This window comes from Mesoplodon densirostris, chromosome 12, assembly GCF_025265405.1.
Source record: "Mesoplodon densirostris isolate mMesDen1 chromosome 12, mMesDen1 primary haplotype, whole genome shotgun sequence".
Lineage (NCBI taxonomy): Eukaryota > Metazoa > Chordata > Mammalia > Artiodactyla > Ziphiidae > Mesoplodon > Mesoplodon densirostris.
Window position 1 is genome coordinate 34,199,437 of NC_082672.1, and position 21,889 is coordinate 34,221,325.

Sequence of the window (21,889 nt, forward strand, 5' to 3'; positions counted from 1 at the left end):
ACCCAAGATGTGATCTGTCCTGGAGAATGTTCCATGTGCACTTGAGAAGAAAATGTATTCTGCCAATTTCAGGTGGAAGGTCCTATAAATATCAATTAAATCTGCCTGGTCTATTGTGTCATTTAAAGCTGGTGTTTCCTTATTTATTTTTTGTCTGGATGATCTGTCCACTGGTGTAAGTGGGGTGCTAAAGTCCCCCACTATTATTGTGTTACTGTTGATTTCCCCTTTTATGGCTGTTAGCATTTGCCTTATGTATTGAGGTGCTCCTATGTTGGGTGCAAATATATTTGTGATTGTTATCTTCTTCTTGGATTGATCCTGTCCTTCCTTATCTCCTGTAACAGTCTTTATTTTAAAGTCTATTTTATTTGATATGAGTATTGCTTCTCCAGCTTTCTTTTGATTTCCATTTGCATGGAATATCTTTTTCCATCCCCTCACTTTCAGTCCATATGTGTCCCTAGGTCTGAAGTGGGTCTCTTGTAGACAGCATATATGGGTCTTGTTTTTGGATCCATTCAGCCAGTCTGTGTCTTTTGGTTAGAGCATTTAATCCATTTATATTCAAGGTTATTATCGATATGTTTTTCCTATTACCAATTTCTTAATTGTTTTGGGTTTGTTTTTGTGGGTCTCTTTCTTCTTTTGTGTTTCCCTCCTAGAGAAGCTCCTTTAGCATTTGCTATAAAGCTGGTTTTGTGGTGCTGCATTCTCTTAGCTTTTGCGTATCTGTAAAGCTTTTGATTTCTCTGTCAAATCTGAATGAGATCCTTGCCGTGTAGAGTAACTTGGTTGTAGGTTTTTCCCTTTCATCACTTTAAATATATCCTGCCACTGCCTTCTGGCCTGCAGAGTTTCTGCTGAAAAATCAGATGATAACCTTATGAGGATTCCCTTGTATGTTATTTGTTGCTTTCCCCTTGCTGCTTTTTGAATTTAATTTTTGTTAGTTTGATTAATATGTGTCTTGGTGTGTTTCTCTTAGGGTTTATCCTGTGTGGGACTCTCTGTGCTTCCTGGACTTGGGTGGCTATTTCCTTTCCCATGTTAGGGAAGTTTTGAACTAAAATCTCTTCAAATTTTTTCTCAGACCCTTTCTTTTTCTCTTCTTCTGGGACACTTATAATTAATATGTTGGTACATTTAATGTTGTCCCACAGGTCTCTGAGGCTGTCCTCATTTCTTTTCATTCTTTATTCTGCTCCTCAGCAATTATTTCCACCATTCTATCTTCAGCTCACTTATTCATTCTCCTGCTTCAGTTATTCTGCTATTGATTCCTTCTAGTATATTTTTATTTAAGTTATTGTGTTGTCTATCACTGTTTGTTTGTTCTTTAGCTCTTCTAGGTCCTTGTTAAACATTTCTTGTATTTTCTCGATCCATGCCTCCATTCTATTTCTGAGATTTGGGGTCATCTTTACTATCATTACTGTGAATTCTTTTTCAGGTAGGTTCCCTATTTCCTCTTCATTTGTTTGGTCTTGTAAGTTTTTACCTTGCTCCTTCATCTGTAATATATTTTTTTGTCATCTCATTTTTTATTTGATGAGTGGGGCTGTTTTCCTGTCTTACTGGTTGTTTGGCCTGAGGCATCCAGTACTGGAGTTTGCAGGCAGTTGGGTAGAGCTGGCTCTTGGTGCCAAGATAAGGAACTCCGGGAGACCTCACACCAATTAATATTACCTAGGGTCTGAACCCCTCCCCTCCCCCAGCTGCCCCTCAGGGGTGCCAGTCCCATCCCAACTCCACTTTTCTTCCCCTCCTTCTTCACCCCCCACATCTTACCTGGTCATTCAGGGATTCCTCCCGTCCCTTTAGGTGTCTGAGGTTGCCTACCAGTGCCCTGTAGTTGCCTAACTGTGAGAAGATGTGAACTCTGTGTCTTCCTACTCTGCCATTTTACTCTTCCACCCCACTAAGAATTTTAAAACATTTAAAATAATTTCATTAAAACCCTTTCCACATACATACTGCCTGTATTAATTTCATTGAATACATACATTTACGTTTTTCTCTACTTATATAATTCTGCAGGAAAAAAGTTATGTCTTTCCCATCTTTGTATGTACAGTATAGAAAACTCTTTTTACTCATAGTACATGTTCAACACACTCTTGTTTAATGAATAAATTGGAATTTTTTTCTTTTCCCATTATTATTATTATTATTGCTTTACCCATGATCAGATTACATGTAAAACAGTTAAATAAGATGACAAATAACCTACTTTAAAAGTTGAACAAAGCATATTTATTCTGCTTTGTATACCTATGTAGAATTTTAAGAAATCTTAAATTTACAAGAAAGCCTCTTGAAGAATAAAATCTTCCTTTTTTAAAAATTTTCTTAAAGAGAGAGAGAGAAACAGAAAGAAAGGAGTAGAGAGAAAAATGGTCAATTGTCATATCATTCTTTATACCAAAATTTAGCTTATTAAACATTTATGGTGCTTGAAGTAAGTAAACATCACTAGATTAAGGTCATGTCTTTGTCTTGGAAAAGTAAAGCAGCACAATCACTTTGAAAAACAATTTTCCTATTTCTTATAAAGTTAAATGTATATTTACCATGCAACCCAGGAATTCTACTCCTAGATAAATATGAGAAGTGAAAACATATGTCCATAGAAAGTCTTGTGCATGACTCATATACAGAAAATTTATTCACAACAGCTAAAAACTGAAAACTATCTAAAAATCATCAACAGGTGTTAAATTTAAAATTGAGATATATTCATACATTGTTAATTCCTAGCAATTAAAAGGAACAAAATATTGATGAACACAAAAATATGGATGACTTTTACAGAAAATAGAGGTTGTGGGCTTCCCTGGTGGCGCAGTGTTTAAGAATCCACCTGCCATTGCAGGGGATATGGATTCAAGCCCTGGTCTGGGAAGATCCCACATGCCACGGAGCAACTAAACCCGTGTGCCACAACTACTGAGCCTGTGTCCCTAGAGCCCGTGCTCCACAAACAAGAGAAGCCACCGCAGTGAGAAGCCCACGCACCTCAATGAAGAGTAGCCCTCACTCACCTCAAATAGAGAAAGCCAACTCACAGCAGTGAAGACCCAATGCAGCCAAATAAATAAATTTAATTTAATTTAAAATAATAGAGGTTGTGCCTTTATGTCATACTGTAAATATTTTACAGTCATATGAGCCTCATCTTCTCAGCCTGATTCTCTAGAATGGTAACCATAAAACTAGTCCTCAGGGATCTCAGAAATAGTAGAGACAAAGTGAATAAAATGCCTGACACATAATTGGTAGTATCCCTTCGGTAGAACAGGAAAATAGTGAAAGCTTGTGAAAGTTAAATAGAAATCGGTTTAAACTCAACATACATATTTCCCAAAGAAACCTCATTACACACATCTACATAAATGTGCTTAAAATAGATAATTATCAAAATACATATCAGAAAACAACAGTGTTTTAACTGCAAGATGTCATTTAGGCTAGGGTTCTAAATAATGGTTACCATGAAGGTTAATTTTGGAAATAGTGTTGCTTTATCTGGCTTAATAGTTGTACTACAGGAAACCATGCCCAGAATACAATGCACAGTATAGAAAGATATTGGAAGTTATATGGTTTCTAGAACTTTATAGCACCATTTAGTTGAGTACTTGTCAACCAGTTTCCAATTAAAATTATAAAATAGTTTATTATTTCATTTAGCTCATTAATTCCTTCATCAATTAAAATTTGCAAATAAGCAAAACATACACATCTCGGGAAAGAGATATTATTCTGTTAACTCCCACACATACACAAGAAGGCTAATCTTAAACAGCTGTCTTTTTCTTTAACTAAATTAACAATGCTTATTAGACTCTGGCTTCCAGATGCAGAACAACATTTCACGTTAATATGCCTAGTTCCTGACCTAGAAATAATGCTAAGGAACTCAGCAGGAAATCTGGCCTCCAGATACTCTTATCTTGGGAGATAGAGACAAAGGAACACGATTCTCTGAATTACTTTATTGTGGAGTTTTAAATGCTCATTAAAACATCATCAAGGGCATCTCTATTTCAAATATGTTACCTAAGTTTCAAACATGATGCCCCCAAACCAAGCTGGAAACCTAACATTGTGGGTGGCATAATGATGAAATATAAAGCTGTCTTTTGAGGTGGTTACTAACTGTCCCCACAGAAAGAACAGATAGAAAGAAGAAGAGGTGTGGTAACGTTTAAGCATGGACATAGCAGGTCATTTTGACCTGGATGAATTTCAAATGTTCCTCCCATCAAACTAGACTGAGAAGTATCCTCAGCCTTGGTAATCCCTGGGTCTCGGACCCTTGAGGAAATGGTTCTAGAATTAATGGCTTTAAGATTATTCTAGGGCAATTTCCCCTTTGTATCTGGCACTCTAAGTGCCCCTCTGAGCCAAAAAAAGGGACTACCTGAAGCTGGATGCCTATGTCTGAGATTTTCTAGGGTGAAAGATGAGGAGGTCTCAACACGATCCCTCTTAAAACCAAAGTCCATTGTCTTAGTCACCTCCTTCAGCCCAGCCCCCTCCTTCTCCGGCCTCCACAGCAATCACTCTGCCATCTAATCCCAGAAACATGTATCCAGACAAAAGATCCTATTCACACCAAGCTTTTTCCCCTGAGCTTGAGACAAAAGAAATATTCTAATTTTACTCTTTAAAACAGAAAGGCATTCTCAGTACTACATAAAATACTTAATTTTCTACAAGAGTTTTCATAATAAAGTATAGAATAAAAGAAAGTTACAAGAGAAAGCTACAATTACAGCTTAAGTTCCACAAAGGTTTTATAAAGACCTACTGTTAGAGAAAACTCATGCAAATATATTTATAATCCATAAGTTTTATCTCATTTTTATACAATAGTTGCAACTACACAAAGAAATATTTTTGAATGATTTCAGAAAGGAAAAAAAAAAGCCACCATTAAATCAAGCAATGGAGTTTAACAGAATTCCTCTACACAACAACTATGTAAATCAACAGTAGTTTCTTTGAAACAGAACTGAAAGCACACATAATGCATTTTAATGCAGAGTGTACAAAGACACTAAGATCTGTAATTCTACTAAATGTCAACGATACTGTAACCCACTTATTGTGGAGTCAGATATAATGAAATTCCATTTATAGTGAAGTAGAATGGAAGTTTAAAATTACATCAATGGAATGTAATGCATAAAATATAATTCTAGTAATGGTGAATGTCTTATTAGAAAGAAATCTTAGTGAAATTATGATTTCACTATAAGTCTCCAATATCTCTCAAAGGTGATATTCAAAATAACGTTAGATTTTAACATCAATATTTTACTCAGTGAATTACAATAAATTCAGTTCATAATTCCCCAGTATATGAAACCATATACAAGTCTACCAAGAAAGACAGAAAATACATGTGTATTAATATAAAACAATACAGTATACATATTCTAAGTTGTGTCTGGTCATATTTATGAACAGAATGTAAAAAATGAATTAGCACTTCAATTAAGTTATGGAAGGAATAAGAATTATCTTAAACACACAGATAAAATGAATGGATGTTTCTCTCTGGAGGACATGAGAAACCACCATTTTTGACTGAATTTAAAAACCTGTTACAGAGTATCTATAGAGTCAGTTTTCAAAAATCTTAACCCTACCCTTCCTAAATATTGTTACAATGCTGCAATTTTCATATTAGCTTTCTCCTTTTAAAAATTGCTACTGTCCATACTAGAAAGAAGAATTTATATAGAACTGAAATGCACATCTGGGATTTAGAAAATCTGGGATTCTATATCTCCATTCTTATTTTTATCAGGCTAAGTCGTTCATTTTAAGTATTGACCCCAATGTTACTCCAACTGTAGGAGTTCGCTGCTATATACAACAATACTCAAAAGCTTTGTGTGGAGGCACAGAAATGGTGGTGAAACAATAAAACATCCTAGACGCCAGATGCTACACAAATGTAAAGCATATGATAGCAGCATGTTGGAAAATGAGGCTGTAATTAAGGCTATCAGAAAGGATTTGATTTTATCTCTCCATGGAAATCATTATAACTATGTTATGCAGTTACTTAAATTTAGAAATGTCGTTTATAGGATCTGCTCTATCTTAAAGTTATACTAGCTAATCGCTGTACAGAAATTTTTAAAGTGTTTAATATTAATTCCCAGTTGTAGCAGAACACCCAACTTGAAAGAAATTCGGTGGTATGCTAATAATTCTATAGTTGACTGCAGAATTTTTTTATTATTTGATTTATATTGTCTTTTCAGTCACTTTACTCTTTCTTCATCTATGAATAATACACACCAAGAGAATAAAAATTAGAGTGGCAAGCCTCTTTTCTAGTCCCTTTAAGTAATCTCAGCTGAAAATATTGCCCAGGCCTGGTGAGTTCACGTAGAATTCAATCACTAGCGCTTCAATTGGTATTACATAAAATGAAGAAAACACAACTAATTTCAACAGAAATTCCTACCCCTCCCACAGTCTCAGCTCATAAACACATAAATGAAGCAAGACAACTAAGAAAAACTTCACATACATAATATGATGAATATTTTTACACTCTACGTAATGATATGTGGGACTAATGTTACAGAAGTGATCAGACACAGGTGGATTCATACCTGAGGACTTGGAGGAAATGAGCTTTTAACTCCGTTTTAAAAGTGCAAGAGAATGTAGGGTGTTCAAAAGCAGGGTGTGTGAGGAAAAAGAAAGGTCTTGATGGTTCAAAGAGCTTAGTACAGGCAGAGAGGGTGAGAATTACATTTTTGCAAAAAATGGGTGAAAACAGATTAATTCGGAAAAAGTAAAAAAAGGAATCCTTTCCAAGCTTGGAAAGTGGAAGAGTTAGGAAGGAAAGTGGTGGGGAGCTTTGAATATTAGTGTCTATGATATATCTAAAATGATAGCTGGTAAACATTTTAATCCTTTGTATTATAATTCTCATCCAAAAAGACCTCACATATAGAAAAGTTCTGACTAAGCAAAGAAATATGCATTCCTCATCCAAAGCTTAAAAATTGCTCAGCTCTCACTGGAATATCCTTATGGGGAAAAAATAAGCATCAAGAACAAAATAAAGTATTCTACAATATTTCTAAAATATTTTATTTATCACCTAAGTGGCATTGACAGCAATACCTTGTATCTGTACACACTGTGTTTCAGTATTTTTTGAAATGTATATCTTATAAAAATATTCATTTCAACTATGAAAGCATTAGGAAAAATAATACATGTACAAAAATTTTTAAAGGCAACTCTTTTAGTCTGTCCAAAAAGAGTGGCTTCTTCATTTTAGAAGTTTTATTGTGTGCCTACTATATACCAGACAAGAGACAGAGCAGTAAATAACAAGCCAAAAAGCCCTATTATTATGAAACTTAACATATTAATTTCTAACCATCACATAGCTGAAGATCTTGGAAGAGGAACTAGTTAATTATATGCCCTTCTAGCTTTCTGAAATAGCAATAGCTCTTGAAGTTTGTATAAGATTGGATTAGTTGTTCAACTTATTACATAGCTGAAAATCATAAAACAAGATGGATTAATTATATACATGAACCAATTTTGACCTAATCTATGGAATTACGTTCAGAAGAGCCTGAATGCAGTCATTTGCTAATTCAAAAAAAAAAGGGGGGGGGGCGGACTTCCCTGGTGGCACAGTGGTTAAGAATCCACTTGCCGAGCTTCCCTGGTGGCACAGTGGTTGAGAGTCCGCCTGCCGATGCAGGGGACACGGGTTCGTGCCCCGGGCTGGGAAGATCCTACGTGCCGCGGGGTGGCTGGGCCCGTGAGCCATGGCCGTTGAGCCTGCGTGTCCGGAGCCTGTGCTCCACAACAGGAGAGGCCACAACAGTGAGAGGCCCACATACCGCAAAAAAAAAAAAAAAAAAAAAAAAAGAATCCACTTGCCAATGCACGGGACACGGTCCGGGAAGACCCCACATGCTGTGGAGCAACTAAGCCCGAGTGCCACAACTACTGAGCCTGTGATCTAGAGCCCGTGAGCTAGAACTACTGAGCCCACATGCCACAACTACTGAAGCCCGGGCACCCAGAGTCCATGCTCCACAACAAAGAGAAGCCACTGCAATGAGAAGTCCGTGCACCATGATGAAGAGTAGCCCAGGGCTTCCCTGGTGGCGCAGTGGTTGAGAGTCTGCCTGCCGATGCAGGGGACACGGGTTCGTGCCCCAGTCCAGGAAGATCCCACATGCTGCGGAGAGGCTGGACCCATGAGCCATGGCCGCTGAGCCTGCGCGTCCGGAGCCTGTGCTCCGCAACAGGAAAGGCCACAACAGTGAGAGGCCCTTGTAACATGCAAAAAAAAAAAAAAAAAAAAAAAAGAGTAGCCCCTGCTCGCCGCAACTAGAGAAAGCCCATGTGCAGCAACGAAGACCCAAGGCAGTCAAAAATAAACTAATTAATTAATTAATTAATTTTTAAAAAGTAGGGATCTCCTAGAATATGGAAAATGATCTGAGAGGGCAATGTTTTGTCCAAAGGATCTAAAGTTAAAATTTCAGATCCTAGATGGATAGGAACTTTAGATTAGTGTTGCTTTCTTAGCATGTCTTAGGTAGCACATATTAGGAAGCCTGTGGGTAAAATCAGTTCTTGAAAGTTGAGTGAAAAATATTTTATACCAGCTTGAGGAAGATAATAAAGAGAAATAAAAAGTATTTTGAAGAATTTTTAAACATATCATTGTCTGTATACAAAGTGCATCTATAGCTACTCGCAAAACCAATAAAGATAGGATATGTATTTTAAGTATTTCCTTTCCATACCAATTTACTTTTTCTGTGTTACTGGGAGATACATCATAAAAAAAGAAAAAAAGAAGTAGAAGGAAGATGCGCCACGGTTTTCAATACACAAGAACTAAGTGTATTAAGAGCTACTGGGGGGAAAAATCAAAGAAAGGGAGTGAAGAAAAACTTTATAAACCAACAATGTCTTTGACCAAACCTATCATTTATTATAATACAGAGTAGTAGTATTAATAATACTATTTGTATGGAACATTTTATTTAACTCTTATAACAACCCCATGAGATAGATTTGAACATTATGTTCTCATTTTTTTAGATGGAAATTGAGTTTCCGAATAGTTAAATGACTGAACTGTTGTTTAAGGTCACAGCTTTAGGAAGAGCTGGAAACAAAACCTGTATCCTGGAGTTCCAATTACAAATCCAGTGATTTTTCCAATTTACCACAGTGAAACATTAAATAGTTGTACATTACATGTTAGGCATGATTGAAACTTTTTGAATAGGAAAAGGGCCTATAGGAAGTGTTTTGTCTGAATTAATTTTCAAAATCTGATATTCCCAAGTTTAAAAAGCAGGTTTCCCTAGAGATCTGTTGGGTTTACATGATTTCCTGAGGTAGTTTTGGGGTTTTTTTTTAGTAATTTACCATTAGACTTAACACATAGGTAGACACACTAAAAATTCTCCCTATTCAGGTTGATATTAAATAATGTATTCCAAGACTATTTTTCACCTTAGTGAATAGAGAGAGTCCAAATAAAGAGGGTCTATCTTGAGAGCTTTTCTACAATACAATTAGACTTTGCATTGAAGACCATCCTGAAATTAATTTCCATTGTGTGTCAAACATGCTGAATTGTCATCTCTACCCAAGCTGATGTTAATGAAGACAAGCTTCACAGGCTGAAAATAATAATTAATCTTTATGAAGCCCTTATTATGTGCCATACATTTTTCTAACACATTACATATATTAAGTCTTTAAAAAGTAGTTTATCAATCCCTAATAAATTCATGTCCAGAATTGAGAAATTCCTTTAAAAAGTTTATTATATCATATTTGAAATATAAAAAGCCACAAAGTACTGCTAAAATTTCCATTCTGTTGCCTGTTTAAATCACTTCTTACATTCAGCTACTAACATAACTATTAGCTAATTATAGGACCTTGTGTTTCTTCCTATCTCTATTAGTGACTTGTTGTGACCTTGATAGAATTCTTCAGTCACCCTGCAGTGACATAAATAGTTTACCATCTATAACCTCTTAGGGTCTACTCAACGAAGCTTTTAGAATATTTTTCTCTTCTTAAGCTAAAGGGGTGTCATTTGCACTGCAAATATCATTTTGAGCTTTGTGATCAAATAAGAAGAAACTAGCTAATATTTACTGATTAACTGCCAAGTATTTTCACAAATATTATCTAGCTTAATTCTATATTACTAATAGGAAAGTTAAACTCTGTTGACTCAGGTTTTTGGTCTCAGTAAGAAAATACTTTCCATCTCCCAAGTTTATACTTCTTCTGCTATTCAAAGTTATCTTCAAAGCAGAGGAATGTATATGGAAATTGAAGACATAAAGAAATATATGTTATAAAGAACAGACTTGTGGTTGCCAAGGGGGAGAGGGGTGGGGGAGAGATGGAGTGGGAGTTAGAAGATGCAAACTAGTATATATAGAATGGATGAATAACAAGGTTCTATTGTGTAGCACAGGGAGCTATATTCAATAGCTGGTGATAAACCATAATGGAAAAGAATATAAAAAGAATGGGGCTTCCCTGGTGGCACAGTCGTTGAGAATCTGCCTGCCGATGCAGGGAACACGGGTTTGAGCCCTGGTCTGGGAGGATCCCACATGCCGCGGAGCAACTAGGCCCGTGAGCCACAACTACTGAGCCTGCGCATCTGGAGCCTGTGCTCCGCAACAAGAGAGGCCGCGATAGTGAGAGGCCCACGCACCACGATGAAGAGTGGCCCCCGCTCGCCGCAACTAGAGAAAGCCCTCGCACAGAAACGAAGACCCAACACAGCAAAAATAAATAAAATAAATTAATAAACTCCTATCCACAACATCGTCTTAAAGAAAAAAGAATATAAAAAGTGCATATATGCATAACTGAAGCACTTTGCTGTACAGCAGAAATTAACACAACATTGTAAATCAACTATACTAAAAAAAGAAGCATATGTTAATAAGAGTATTTTTGTAAGCTAAGCTATGAAATTCAGAATAGCGAAATACTACAACACAAATTCCAATTAAAATTGAATTCATACATTTGTGTTTTCAAGTATATGAGCAAATACCTTCATTAACAACCTCAGCTGAGTTTGGTATACCACAGTATTGGAGAAAAAAAGTGCTGCTTTAAGCCAGAAGACACCATGACAATTTTTAGACTTAATTCATTTTTCTTGAGGCATTTTGAAAATTCACATTGATTGAGTCCCTACTAGATGCTCTATGTTTTATATACTCCTCACAACAAACCAATGAGATGAAGCAGCTACCTGAAGTGACAATTGTATGACTTTGTGTTCTCCTTCATACTTTCAGCCTTATTCAGTAATTGAAAAAGGCATAGCAGGTAATAAGCCAGAAAACTGGGGTAGCTATACAGGCTTGTGGAAAAATATATCGGATGTGGCAAGCTCGACTAACCTTATTTCCTCTTTAGAATAGGACCTTATATGTTACAAGCAACTTAAAAAGAATTACCCTTAGAGTTTTAACAGTAGAGCTACCAGACTGAAAAATATAATGATCCAATTTACAGTTTATTCTGTGGTCCACAATCATTTATCAAGGCAACTAGACTTTTCTGCAAATTCAGAATTCGGGAAATTTTTAGATTCCCTTATTCTATACTTTTGTTTATAAAACTGAAAATCTAATGATTTAAAAAAACAAATCACATTGGAATATACTAAGTATATTAAGTACTGTGAGAGTGTTAAACTATAAATGGTACATACATACACATCCTCTCAAAATCTAGGTTTGCAAAATTTTCTCTTAACTGAGAGGTTCAACTTCAAATAGAACTCTTTAAATCTTTTTATGAAGATGCCAGTGTTCTATACTTTTTCAGAAGGAATTCTGAGGTTCACTCTGCTCTGATTCTTAGGTGTATCTATTTGATTCTTGCTCTTTTCATTCACAGACATACACAGTGACTATATTTTAAAGAATCTTTTGTATAATAAATATCATTATGTTTCTAGCCTGCTGAAGTAATTTCTGTAAGGTAACTCCAGAAAAGCCAATAATCAATTAATACTTTCTCACAGTCTAGTGCCCAATAATCCAAATCCTAAGAATTTAAAGACTAAAATTTGATGAATACTTTTAAATTTATGCATAGTTTTGAGTAATGTGTGTGTGTATTTCTGCATAGTTTTAAGTAGTGTGTATGTGTGTTTAAATGAAAATGAGTTTTGAAGATTACACATTTTATTTTTCTTATTCTTACATAATACCTAGTGAATCCAGTTTCAGATTAGACTACTAATGTAACTTAGAAATGAAAATACAATTTTTGAGGTATTTTATAAAAGATAAGAAAGGATCTAAAACTCCAAAAGAGATGACAACTTAGGACCCATAAAATCAGGAACAGGAACATATTCTAATTTCTAATTCTAAAGCTAACATTGGAACTTGTGTTTGTCCTTGACAAATTTCTCCTTCTTTAAAATGAGGATAATTATATTAACCTACTAAAAATTTTTGCTATGTAAATGAATGTGTTAACATTCACAATGCACTAGATACTATTCAACCAATCTAAAGCATCTGGCAGTCAAGATGCAGTTAAACAAAGAGCCTCGGGAAATGGCACAGCCCAGTGGTCAGTTGAGAGGACCGTACAAGGAGAGACATAGTTAACATTGCACAAAGTGCCTTTCCCAAGTGCCAGGCACGAAATAGTTGCTCAGGTGTTCATCATTCAGAATTTGCACAGATGAACTTGCTATTTGTATTAGATTAGTCCTGTTACAGAAAGTGAGTGTTATGAGTAATAAACCACTAATAGACTACCCTCTATGATCTTTTTCTAAATGTCATGTGCCAAATAGGATAAAGCTCCCATATTAAAATCCACATTCAAGATGACTGGAAAAACACTCTTTTTTATTCATATTATACATCTTTGGCAGGCAACCCCCTAGTTTAACTCACCATGTAAGTTTAGATTATGTCTCAAAACTATCTTTAGATAGTAATTATCAGTGGCTTTTAATAAGAAGAAAGATTTAAGCAGTTTTGCCTTTCATATTTTCTAAAAAGTTACATTTGTTAGAATCATCTCTTCGAAAACCATATTGTATTCACAATCAAGGTACTATAGGAGAAAAGAAGGAAGGGAGAGAAGAAAGGAATGAGGGAGGAAAGGACGGAGAGAAGGAGAGAGATTAGAGAGAGAGAAAGAGAGGAAGGAGGGAGGAGGGAAGGAAGGGAGGAAGGGAGGGAGAGAAGCTATACAATTTTCTTCACTTAAGTTTGTTCTAAATGACAGAACTTAGTCAGGCCAAAATTGTGTTACTTTATTCCAAAGGTTACTACAAGACTTACAGAGACCCTTAAAGAAGTTATAAAAATCGAAACAGAGCATAGAATAAGTTTCTGATTGTAAAAATAGGTAACATTTCAAAGTCCATTTCATAAAGTCATCAGATCAATACATCATTGTGTCATTTTTAACAATAGTATCTAAACTTTAGCTCTGATACTGAAATGAATAATAAAAAAGAGAACTCCAAGGTACACATATATCCACATAGGATTGTGGATAATTTTTGTTTTAACATGCACATTAGTTAAAAATACTCTAAGAAACCTATGAAATCTTTCTAAGAACACTAGGACAAAATAAAAGGATATGTAGAAATTCCTTGCACTTGAGTAGTTTTGAGGTATTGATATTCTTTTAATCATGGAATGGAAGTGAGATGCCAAGAGCAAAAAAAAAAAAAAAAAAAACAGAAAAAAGAAAAAGAAATTTTACAAAGACACATCTGAGCTTCCCAATGGTAAGATTGTTGAGGTGGAATACTCTGAAATGGAGTCACTTAAATATGCTCTATGAATAAAAGGTTTGGGGCAGGAGATGAATTTAAAATAATCCTACATTTGTACTACTGGTCTAGTCCAACGGATAAGAGTCTGCTTGAGATGAAAACTATTAATTATTATTTCATTCATTCATTTAATTCTACTCAAAACTCTTCAATACCACCCATCTGACTTAGATTAAAAGGCAAAATCTTTACAATGATCTAGCCTCCTGTTACTTCTCTGTCCCTTCTAATTGTGCCTCTAGACCTTTATAAGCCTGTTCCCTGTACCCAGAGTACCCTTCAAGCTGATATCTGTATGAATCACTCCCACATCAGTTTCAAGTGTTTGCTCAAGTGTGCCCTTCTCAATGAGGTCAACCTTTATCACTATTTAAAAATAGCAACCATCCTTCACTCCTAGAACTCCTGACTCCTCTTACCCTGCTGTATTTGTCCAGAATCCATCACCCTCTACATTCTACACAATATAGGTATGCATTTTATTACTTATTCATTATATATTCATATTTCTGTCTCCTCAACTAGAATATAAACTCCATAAGAGCAGGGATACGTGTGTGGGTTTTTTTGTTTTGTCTTTGGCTCTCTTTTACTCACTGAACATATTCATTCATTAATCAATGAATGAATATACATAGGCCTAACCCCACCAATTTCCTGATCAAATTCTGACCTTTGAACTCAGTCTTACCAATGGGTACAGCCTAGAATCTGTCTTATTTCTGTCTGCCTGGTATACACTGAGCCTGGCATGAGTCTTGAGAACCATGTGCCAATTGATGCCATCTTTCTCTAACCTCTACCTTGTTTTCTCATTCACTGCAACTAGGCTTCTGCCTTAGTTCCCGCTTAGCTACCCATTTCAAAGTTGTGACTCTACACAAATCCTAAACCCCAATCTTCTAGATTAGAAACTAAACAATTTTGCCATTGACAACATTTTCTTCCTGATCTTTTCCACTGGGTCTCCAGGTGCTAAATAAGGACCTACTGCAAACTAGACAGCTGACCTGGAGTCACCTTTTTTTTTTTTAAATTATCCTCTTGGAAACTCTTCCAGACATGTTCCACCCACATGACAGAATCCTACTGGATAGCTAATGCTGACCGGACTCAAGTGTGCATTTGATACATCCTTTGGACTCTACAACTTAGACAGCTAGCCGCCCCACAAGTCTTGTTATGCATAAGCTAGGTTGAAGTTAGTTTTCCCTATTCTGGACCCCACTAGACCTCTATTCCTCCTCTTCCATTGTTGCTCACAATTGTAGTTCCATAATTCTAAAACAGATTATGAAAGAAGATATGAGACCTCATATAAAGTTTAAGTGAATTTCTTTTTATATTTCACTGCTAACTATATTTGGATTAAAAGAAAGGACAATGATTCAGTCTCAGAGGTCCACATTGAAAAGTCTAGCACATTAGTCTCTGTCAATGAATAAGCAGTATTTATTAAATGTATGAATAGAAAAATAGTGGCAGTGATCTGCTTTAGATAAATGGGAATGGAGAAAATACTAGGATGTGAAATCTACCAAAAAGTAAACTTTTTTGAGTAGTAGCTATTACAATATAATTGTAAGGTGTCAAAATTCCAAATACTACTTCAGAAATTCTTATTTAAATAAATCTGTCCCATAAAAAAACAAATTCATGTTCTTCTTACAGCAGTCATATCTGGGTAGAACTCTTGGGATATCTATTTGAGCTGTTAAATAATTATATCTGAAGAAGGTGAAGAGTGTAGTTATTACAGTGAGGTGACAGTTATCACATCTCTCAGGAGCTACAGTAACTGAAGTATACTAAGAAAGAATCGGCACAGCAGGCACAGTTCTTTCATAATCCCTAGCAACTCTTGATACAGATTCAGTTCATCACTCTGTAAGAAATCTTAGAAGAAAAATATTTTAGGAATAAGATATATCAGCAATTTGCACACACTGATATATCAGATTTTTGAAATATAATATCTAATATATGTCATTTAAAAAAATTCTAACACATCCATAATATAATAGTCGATGTTGAATATGTTCTTATTCTTAGCCATATATTTATCTATTATTAATCATTTTTACCAAACTAGTAGGCCAGTATGTAGTGAACAAGCCAACAAGTTACATGTGTAGCAAAAGAAAATATCAAAAAAAAAAAAATCTATTCCAGCTTTACTGCCACAATAAATCCCCTGAAAAGTTCTCTGGTAATTTATAAAGTGTTCTCACATTTTATAGCATGGGATGTTTTAGAACTGTGCAATTTATGGTGATGTGGAAGTTCCATATTAAATTTTTAAGTATTCTTGCCAAACGTGAGTGAGGATCGTCTCAAACATGTTTTTATTTTAAATCCCAGAAGACATTTAAAAACACATTTATATTCATTTAATACTTTCTTGACATTTTTTAAGAATTCAGAAGTTCAAATACAAGTATGCATTCTGAAAACAATAGAATGTAATACTAGAATCTTGGACTTGAAAAAGGACTTGGAGACTTGATGAGTCTTAACTTCCTCTCTGTAGAGGCATTCAGTCCTAAATCATCTCTGACAAGCTGCACATCTGATCACTGCATGGACATTTCCAGAAGCTGGGTGCTCCAGCACAACCCAGTTATTTCTGAAGAGCTCAGAATAGGGAAGGGAGAGGAGAGGGAAGAGGTTTCCTCCCATTTTATTTAACTCAAACATTCCTCTTTGTCACACTCTTCTATGGATCCAAGTTCAGGCTTTAGAAAGAATATTTTAGTCTCCCTTCCAAATAACAACCCTTCTAAAAATTCAAAGATATATCTTATGATTTCCTAAGTCTTTCTTTCTCCAAATTCAGTCTTTACTTGGAATAATTCTCCTCTGAAAATCTTTTCAGACTTCTAACCATTCTACTCTCCCTTCTCTGAATTTACATCCATTTGTCAATGAAGCACCCAAATGTATATTAAACAAACAAACCTATCCGCTTCTGAGTTTTTTATAAAAGTGAGTTAATTTTTCTGTCACTATATCATACTATATGTTCATACTGAACTTGCTGCAATTCAGACTGCCTTTCTCATCCTGTCTTTGTACTCATTCCTGTACATATAAAGGAGAAAACAAATTTCCAGAAGACAACAAAATGAAATTAATATCTGGATACAAATAATAAAACCAACTTCATGTAGGTTCTATTCATGGACCAGGCTATAGAGACATTTATAGATTCCTGAATCTGATATTCACCAGCTTAGCTACCTGAATCAATTTTGGACCACCTGCAGTTGTCATATGCTTGGATTTTATTTTCCATCAAGCCATTACCAAGACAAATGAACATAAGGAAACCTCTGTCACAGCCCTAAAAACTTCTTTCTGAATTGACCGTGATCCACCATGCAATAGTCTTTGGAAACTGTTTTCAATCAGTGGCAATTTACCTACTATTACATTTCCATTTCCACATATTATTTACAGATGTGAGAAAAAGATTTTTTCTGCTGCCTTGCTGAAATACAGAACTACTTTGACCACATCATTTTTCCATTTTGTCAATCTTCAATTTAGTTAAGGAATTTCCTTGGAATATCTTTCTTGCTGAGTCAATGCTATTCATACTACAATACAGTGTGTTCTAGAAACTACACAAGGTTTCAAATAAAATAAGTTTTTAAAAATCTGATTAAGTTTCTAACTTAGTTACAACATCTGAAAAAGTTTGCTTCGTGTCAACATTCTTAGTAAACTGGCACCATACTATAAGGGAAAACAGAACTCATTCTAAACAATTAATTCTTGGTCAGGAAGGTCAGTGCTAGTATAACTGAAAAGAGAAAATTGATGACAGCCGAGAAAACACCTCTTCAATCAAACTCATATTCAATGATCTTCACTGAGAGCTTGCTTTAACAGACCGGCATTGAAAAGGAAACATGGTCTCAAAAATTAAATGGAAAGAAACTTTGGTACTATAAAAAGGGAACTTTAGCATAAAGTTCCTTTTAAAGTTCCCTTTAGCATAAAGCAATACTAGAAGTCCTCTTAGTTGTTAAAAATTAAGTTATTATCATTTGCATGAACTTAAGAGACAGCTACTCGAAGCCCCAGGTTCTAAATTTGTCCAACAATAATAAATAATGGCTGGAGATGAAATAATCTCACGTATATAAGGCATTTTAAAATTATAAAGCACGATACAAATTTAAGGCAATATGAAATATATTTTATGTAGACTTTTAATATTAACAGGTTTTAACCATTTATCCAGGCTCTAAACATATTGCAAATAATCTATAAAATACACAATAATTGATGTTAGAATGCAGAATATAGCAGTGTATAGTAGACTCTGCGCTATAGTTATTTTGCATAGAATTCCTTATTGAGTATAATGTTCAAGTTATCACTCAACAGAATGGCAGTATAAATTCTCCCTTCTGAATTCACTTCATCTTGTGCCTGGACCATAGAAATCGCAGTTAATTTTACCTCAAATAAACCTGGGGAGGGGGGATGGGAAGGGAGAGAGAATAAGAGAAAAGGGGGATGGGGAGCACACTATGGAAAACTGTCAGGAACCCACTTGATCCCTGCTCTGCATGCTTTCAGCTTCTGCCCACTCCAAGTGAACAGAGGATTGGTGATCTTGGTCTCTTCACTCCCAGCTGCCTAACATTATTAAAGTATTATGTATTGTTAAAACATATCACACAATTAAGTAAAGTTAATATTTAAAAGTAGTATTTTTCAAAACCAGCTACCAAAGATATTCTCAAACTCACTCTCATAAATTCTGTTAATTAAGCCACATTGACCCCATTTTACTTCTCAAAGAAGGAAAAGCAAAAATAGAAAGAAAAAAGTTTATAGTGAACTTAAGGTCACTTTTATTCTAGGAATTTTAATCAAGAGGTTATTATTATAGCAAGGAGCCTAGAGTGCTTTTTCTACTCCTTTTAAAATAAAATAGTAATGTTAGACATGCTAGATTACAAGCAGAAAACCTATCAAAACTGTTAGACATAGCTTTATTCCAGTTAACTAAAAGAGGGATAAGTATATTTCAAAATTTTGGCAGATTCAGCCTCATCAAAACTGTCAAAAGCACTAATCTCCAGATTTTGTACTCTTAGGGTAAATATTTTGATATTTGAAACCAAACCTTAAATATTTAATTTTTAAAATTTGATACATGTTTTCTAACTTACAGAAAAGATTTCTGAAATTTTGTATTATAAATTATTTTTTAAACGCTGCACATGTGCTTCTTTTAAAGTTCATGATCATAAAGTAACTCTTCAAAGTCTCCCAAGAGTTCCAGAAATGATATGCCTATAAACTTTAAGGCGCTCTGAGGAGTATAATTTGAGTTACATTAAGCGCAGCTGTTTCCCGAAGTCCCGTGAAGGGTTTATCTGGTCACTGTGGTCTTAATTAAAATACTAATGACATAGAGGTCTCACCTGTATTTAAGCAAGCGGAGACATTTCACTATAATAAAATAGGATACCTAAAATAAGATATGGGTAAAGAAAAGGTGAGGCTGGAAGCAACACTGCCATGAAAGAAAAAAATCCACATGCTTAACGCCTTTACAAACCCCGTTCAAAGAGTTGGAAACAAAGTCCTTAAAAAAAAGATGTATCAGCTGCCCTCGCTTAAGTTCCAAGACGAACCACAGATTGGGAAAGCTCTCTATGTAGGGATGGAATCTAACTGGGAGAAACTTTTTAAAAACATTTAATTGGTTAAAAGTTTGCCTCTTGGAGAGATTTCGGAAATCAATTTGCAGGAGGTATAGTGATAGCAAGTCCGCTTAGAAACGAATGAAAGATGAAAAGCGCTTCGTGTTCTTTTGGGGGAGTTAGGCAGTTCCCCCTACACCGTGAACTCAGGGAGTTGAAAGTGAACTTGCATCAAGCTTAGCCGCTCTTGCCCCAAAGAGCACTCCTCAAGGGCAAAGCAAAAAAGCGGTCCCTCTCCTGCAACTGTGAGAAGAAGGGACCCGTGAGGGGCCGCGGGCCCCGACAAAGGGTGTTATCTGGAGCCCGTGCCTCGACTGTACCTCTTTGCTGATGCGCCGGTGGCTGCTGCCGCTGCTGCTGCTGCGGACGCTGCGCCTGGCCGTCCCCGAGGCCTCCGCTGAGCAGCAGGACCAGGAGGACCCCGGCGGCTCCAGGCATTGCGGCGGCCCCGAGCAGATCCACTTCTCAGGAGCCGGAGTCGCTGCCGCCCGCTCCCCTGGCCAGAGCTTGTGAGCCGAATGAGCCGCAGCTGCTGGGTAAGGGAAGGAGACAGCCCCCGCCGGCCTCGGGCTCGGCCAGCGCCGGAGCGTGGGGGGAGAAAGAGGACACTCCCCCTCCCTCCCCCTTCCCGGGCCCTCGCCCCACGGACTTCCCGGCCCAGGCCCTTAAAGGGTCCTCCGTGAAAAAGGCCTTTCCTACGGCGGTCCTTCCCTCTGAGAAGGGATTGGCTTCATCTGTTAGCTGAACTTCAAGTTAAAGAAAGTAATTGATATGAGGGCAGTTTGTGATCTTTAAAATCCCTCCACATGGAAGGCATTACTTGTGGGAAATCTGCACAGCTAGGGTCTTTACCGAAGCTGAGTAGATGTACCTCCTGAGAAAGGCCTGGCAAAGCCGTGTGCGAGCACTGTGGAGCCAGGTGATCCACGTTGGTGGTAAGACTATCCAAAGGCCCCGTTGACTGCGAAGTTACCAGGAGGCAGAAGGTGGTCCCCGGGATGCTGCAATCAGGCCAGGAGACTTACTGCTCGGTAGACTGCTGGCAAGGCAGCAAAGGGAGGACAAAATGAAACAAGACCCCTTCATCCACTGCAATGTTTATGACCAATATAAAGGGAAAAATTAAGGTTTTCCGTTCAGTCAGGAAACATTTATTTAAAGAGGACAAAAGGTCTTTTCATTTGTTTCCCTTCAGACTCAAAATTTCATGTTTCCAGTCCCCATTCCTTCCCTTTAACTCAACAGAATTTCTGCAAGTCTTTCTAACACCCCATGTTCAGATGACAGTTCCTTACTAGTTTTTTGTTTCTTTGTGTGTTTGTTTTTTTATGGTCTGTGGTTCTCATAAGGTTTGGAACAGCTCCTTACTGGGGTTTTATGAGAATGGCAGGATGTCTTTTGGTGTACTCAGTGACTAGGGGTACTACTGGCATCAGTATACAGTGAGGTCAGAGAGCTAGTTGTCCCACAATGGGTGGGACAGGCCCACACCATAAATTGTCCCCCATGCAGGTCTGAAAGGGCCGCTGGACATTCATGTATGTAAAAACCCTTGCATTATATTTGAAGCCCAATTTAAGTCTGTTTTGCACTCAAGCAAAATTTTTCACACAGTTTTTATTTTCCTGGATGCATCTATTATGTAAATTGAGGAAAGAATATGTCTGTGTTTTTTAACCTTATCAAGATTTGTTTAACCGTTTCAGAAAATCACATTACTGATAACAGTTCTGCTCATGGTATTGACTACAGGACAATAACAATACCCCACCTGTCACATTGATGGTGGCTCTGGGAATAGGTTCACGCATCTGTTTCATTTTGCCTGCTAAGGTAGTTTTACCCAAGCATTTACACATTGAAATACATATTGTTTTATATAGGTAACATTTTTCCCCTTTATTTTTATATTAAGATTTTACATTGATTTTTTTAAATATTATATTGAAGTTAGGTGATATTATCTATGGGTTTCCTTTCACTAAAATAAAGGAGGTATTGTTCCTAATAGGATTGATTGAGACCCATTGGCCAAATGGTACTGAAGTGAATGAATATCCCTCAATGTTACCCATCTTTCTGAGTTTTATTAATATTAGTGCTAGGAAACTTTAAAATCAATTTTTCTTTATTGTAGAAGCAAAATGGAAAATGGCCCACACCTTGAGAATAAGACTGTGATCTCTGCTGTCAACTTTACTTGTTTGATTCAACACAGGGAAAAAATACAAAATTATTTAACCAAAATTAAGATACAAAACCAGTACTA

General features: G+C 36.3%; 1 protein-coding gene across 1 annotated transcript in view; it reads right to left on the reverse strand.

Moving 5' to 3' along the window:
* LAMA2 (laminin subunit alpha 2) overlaps positions 1-20,176 on the reverse strand; it is a 614,367-nt gene extending 594,191 nt beyond the window's left edge. Inside the window, exon 1 of the mRNA XM_060114490.1 lies at positions 19,941-20,176. Within this exon, the coding sequence (XP_059970473.1) occupies positions 19,941-20,058 (118 nt within the window). The 5' untranslated portion in view covers positions 20,059-20,176. The remainder of the gene's footprint in view (positions 1-19,940) is intronic.
* Between the last annotated feature and the right edge of the window lie 1,713 nt (positions 20,177-21,889).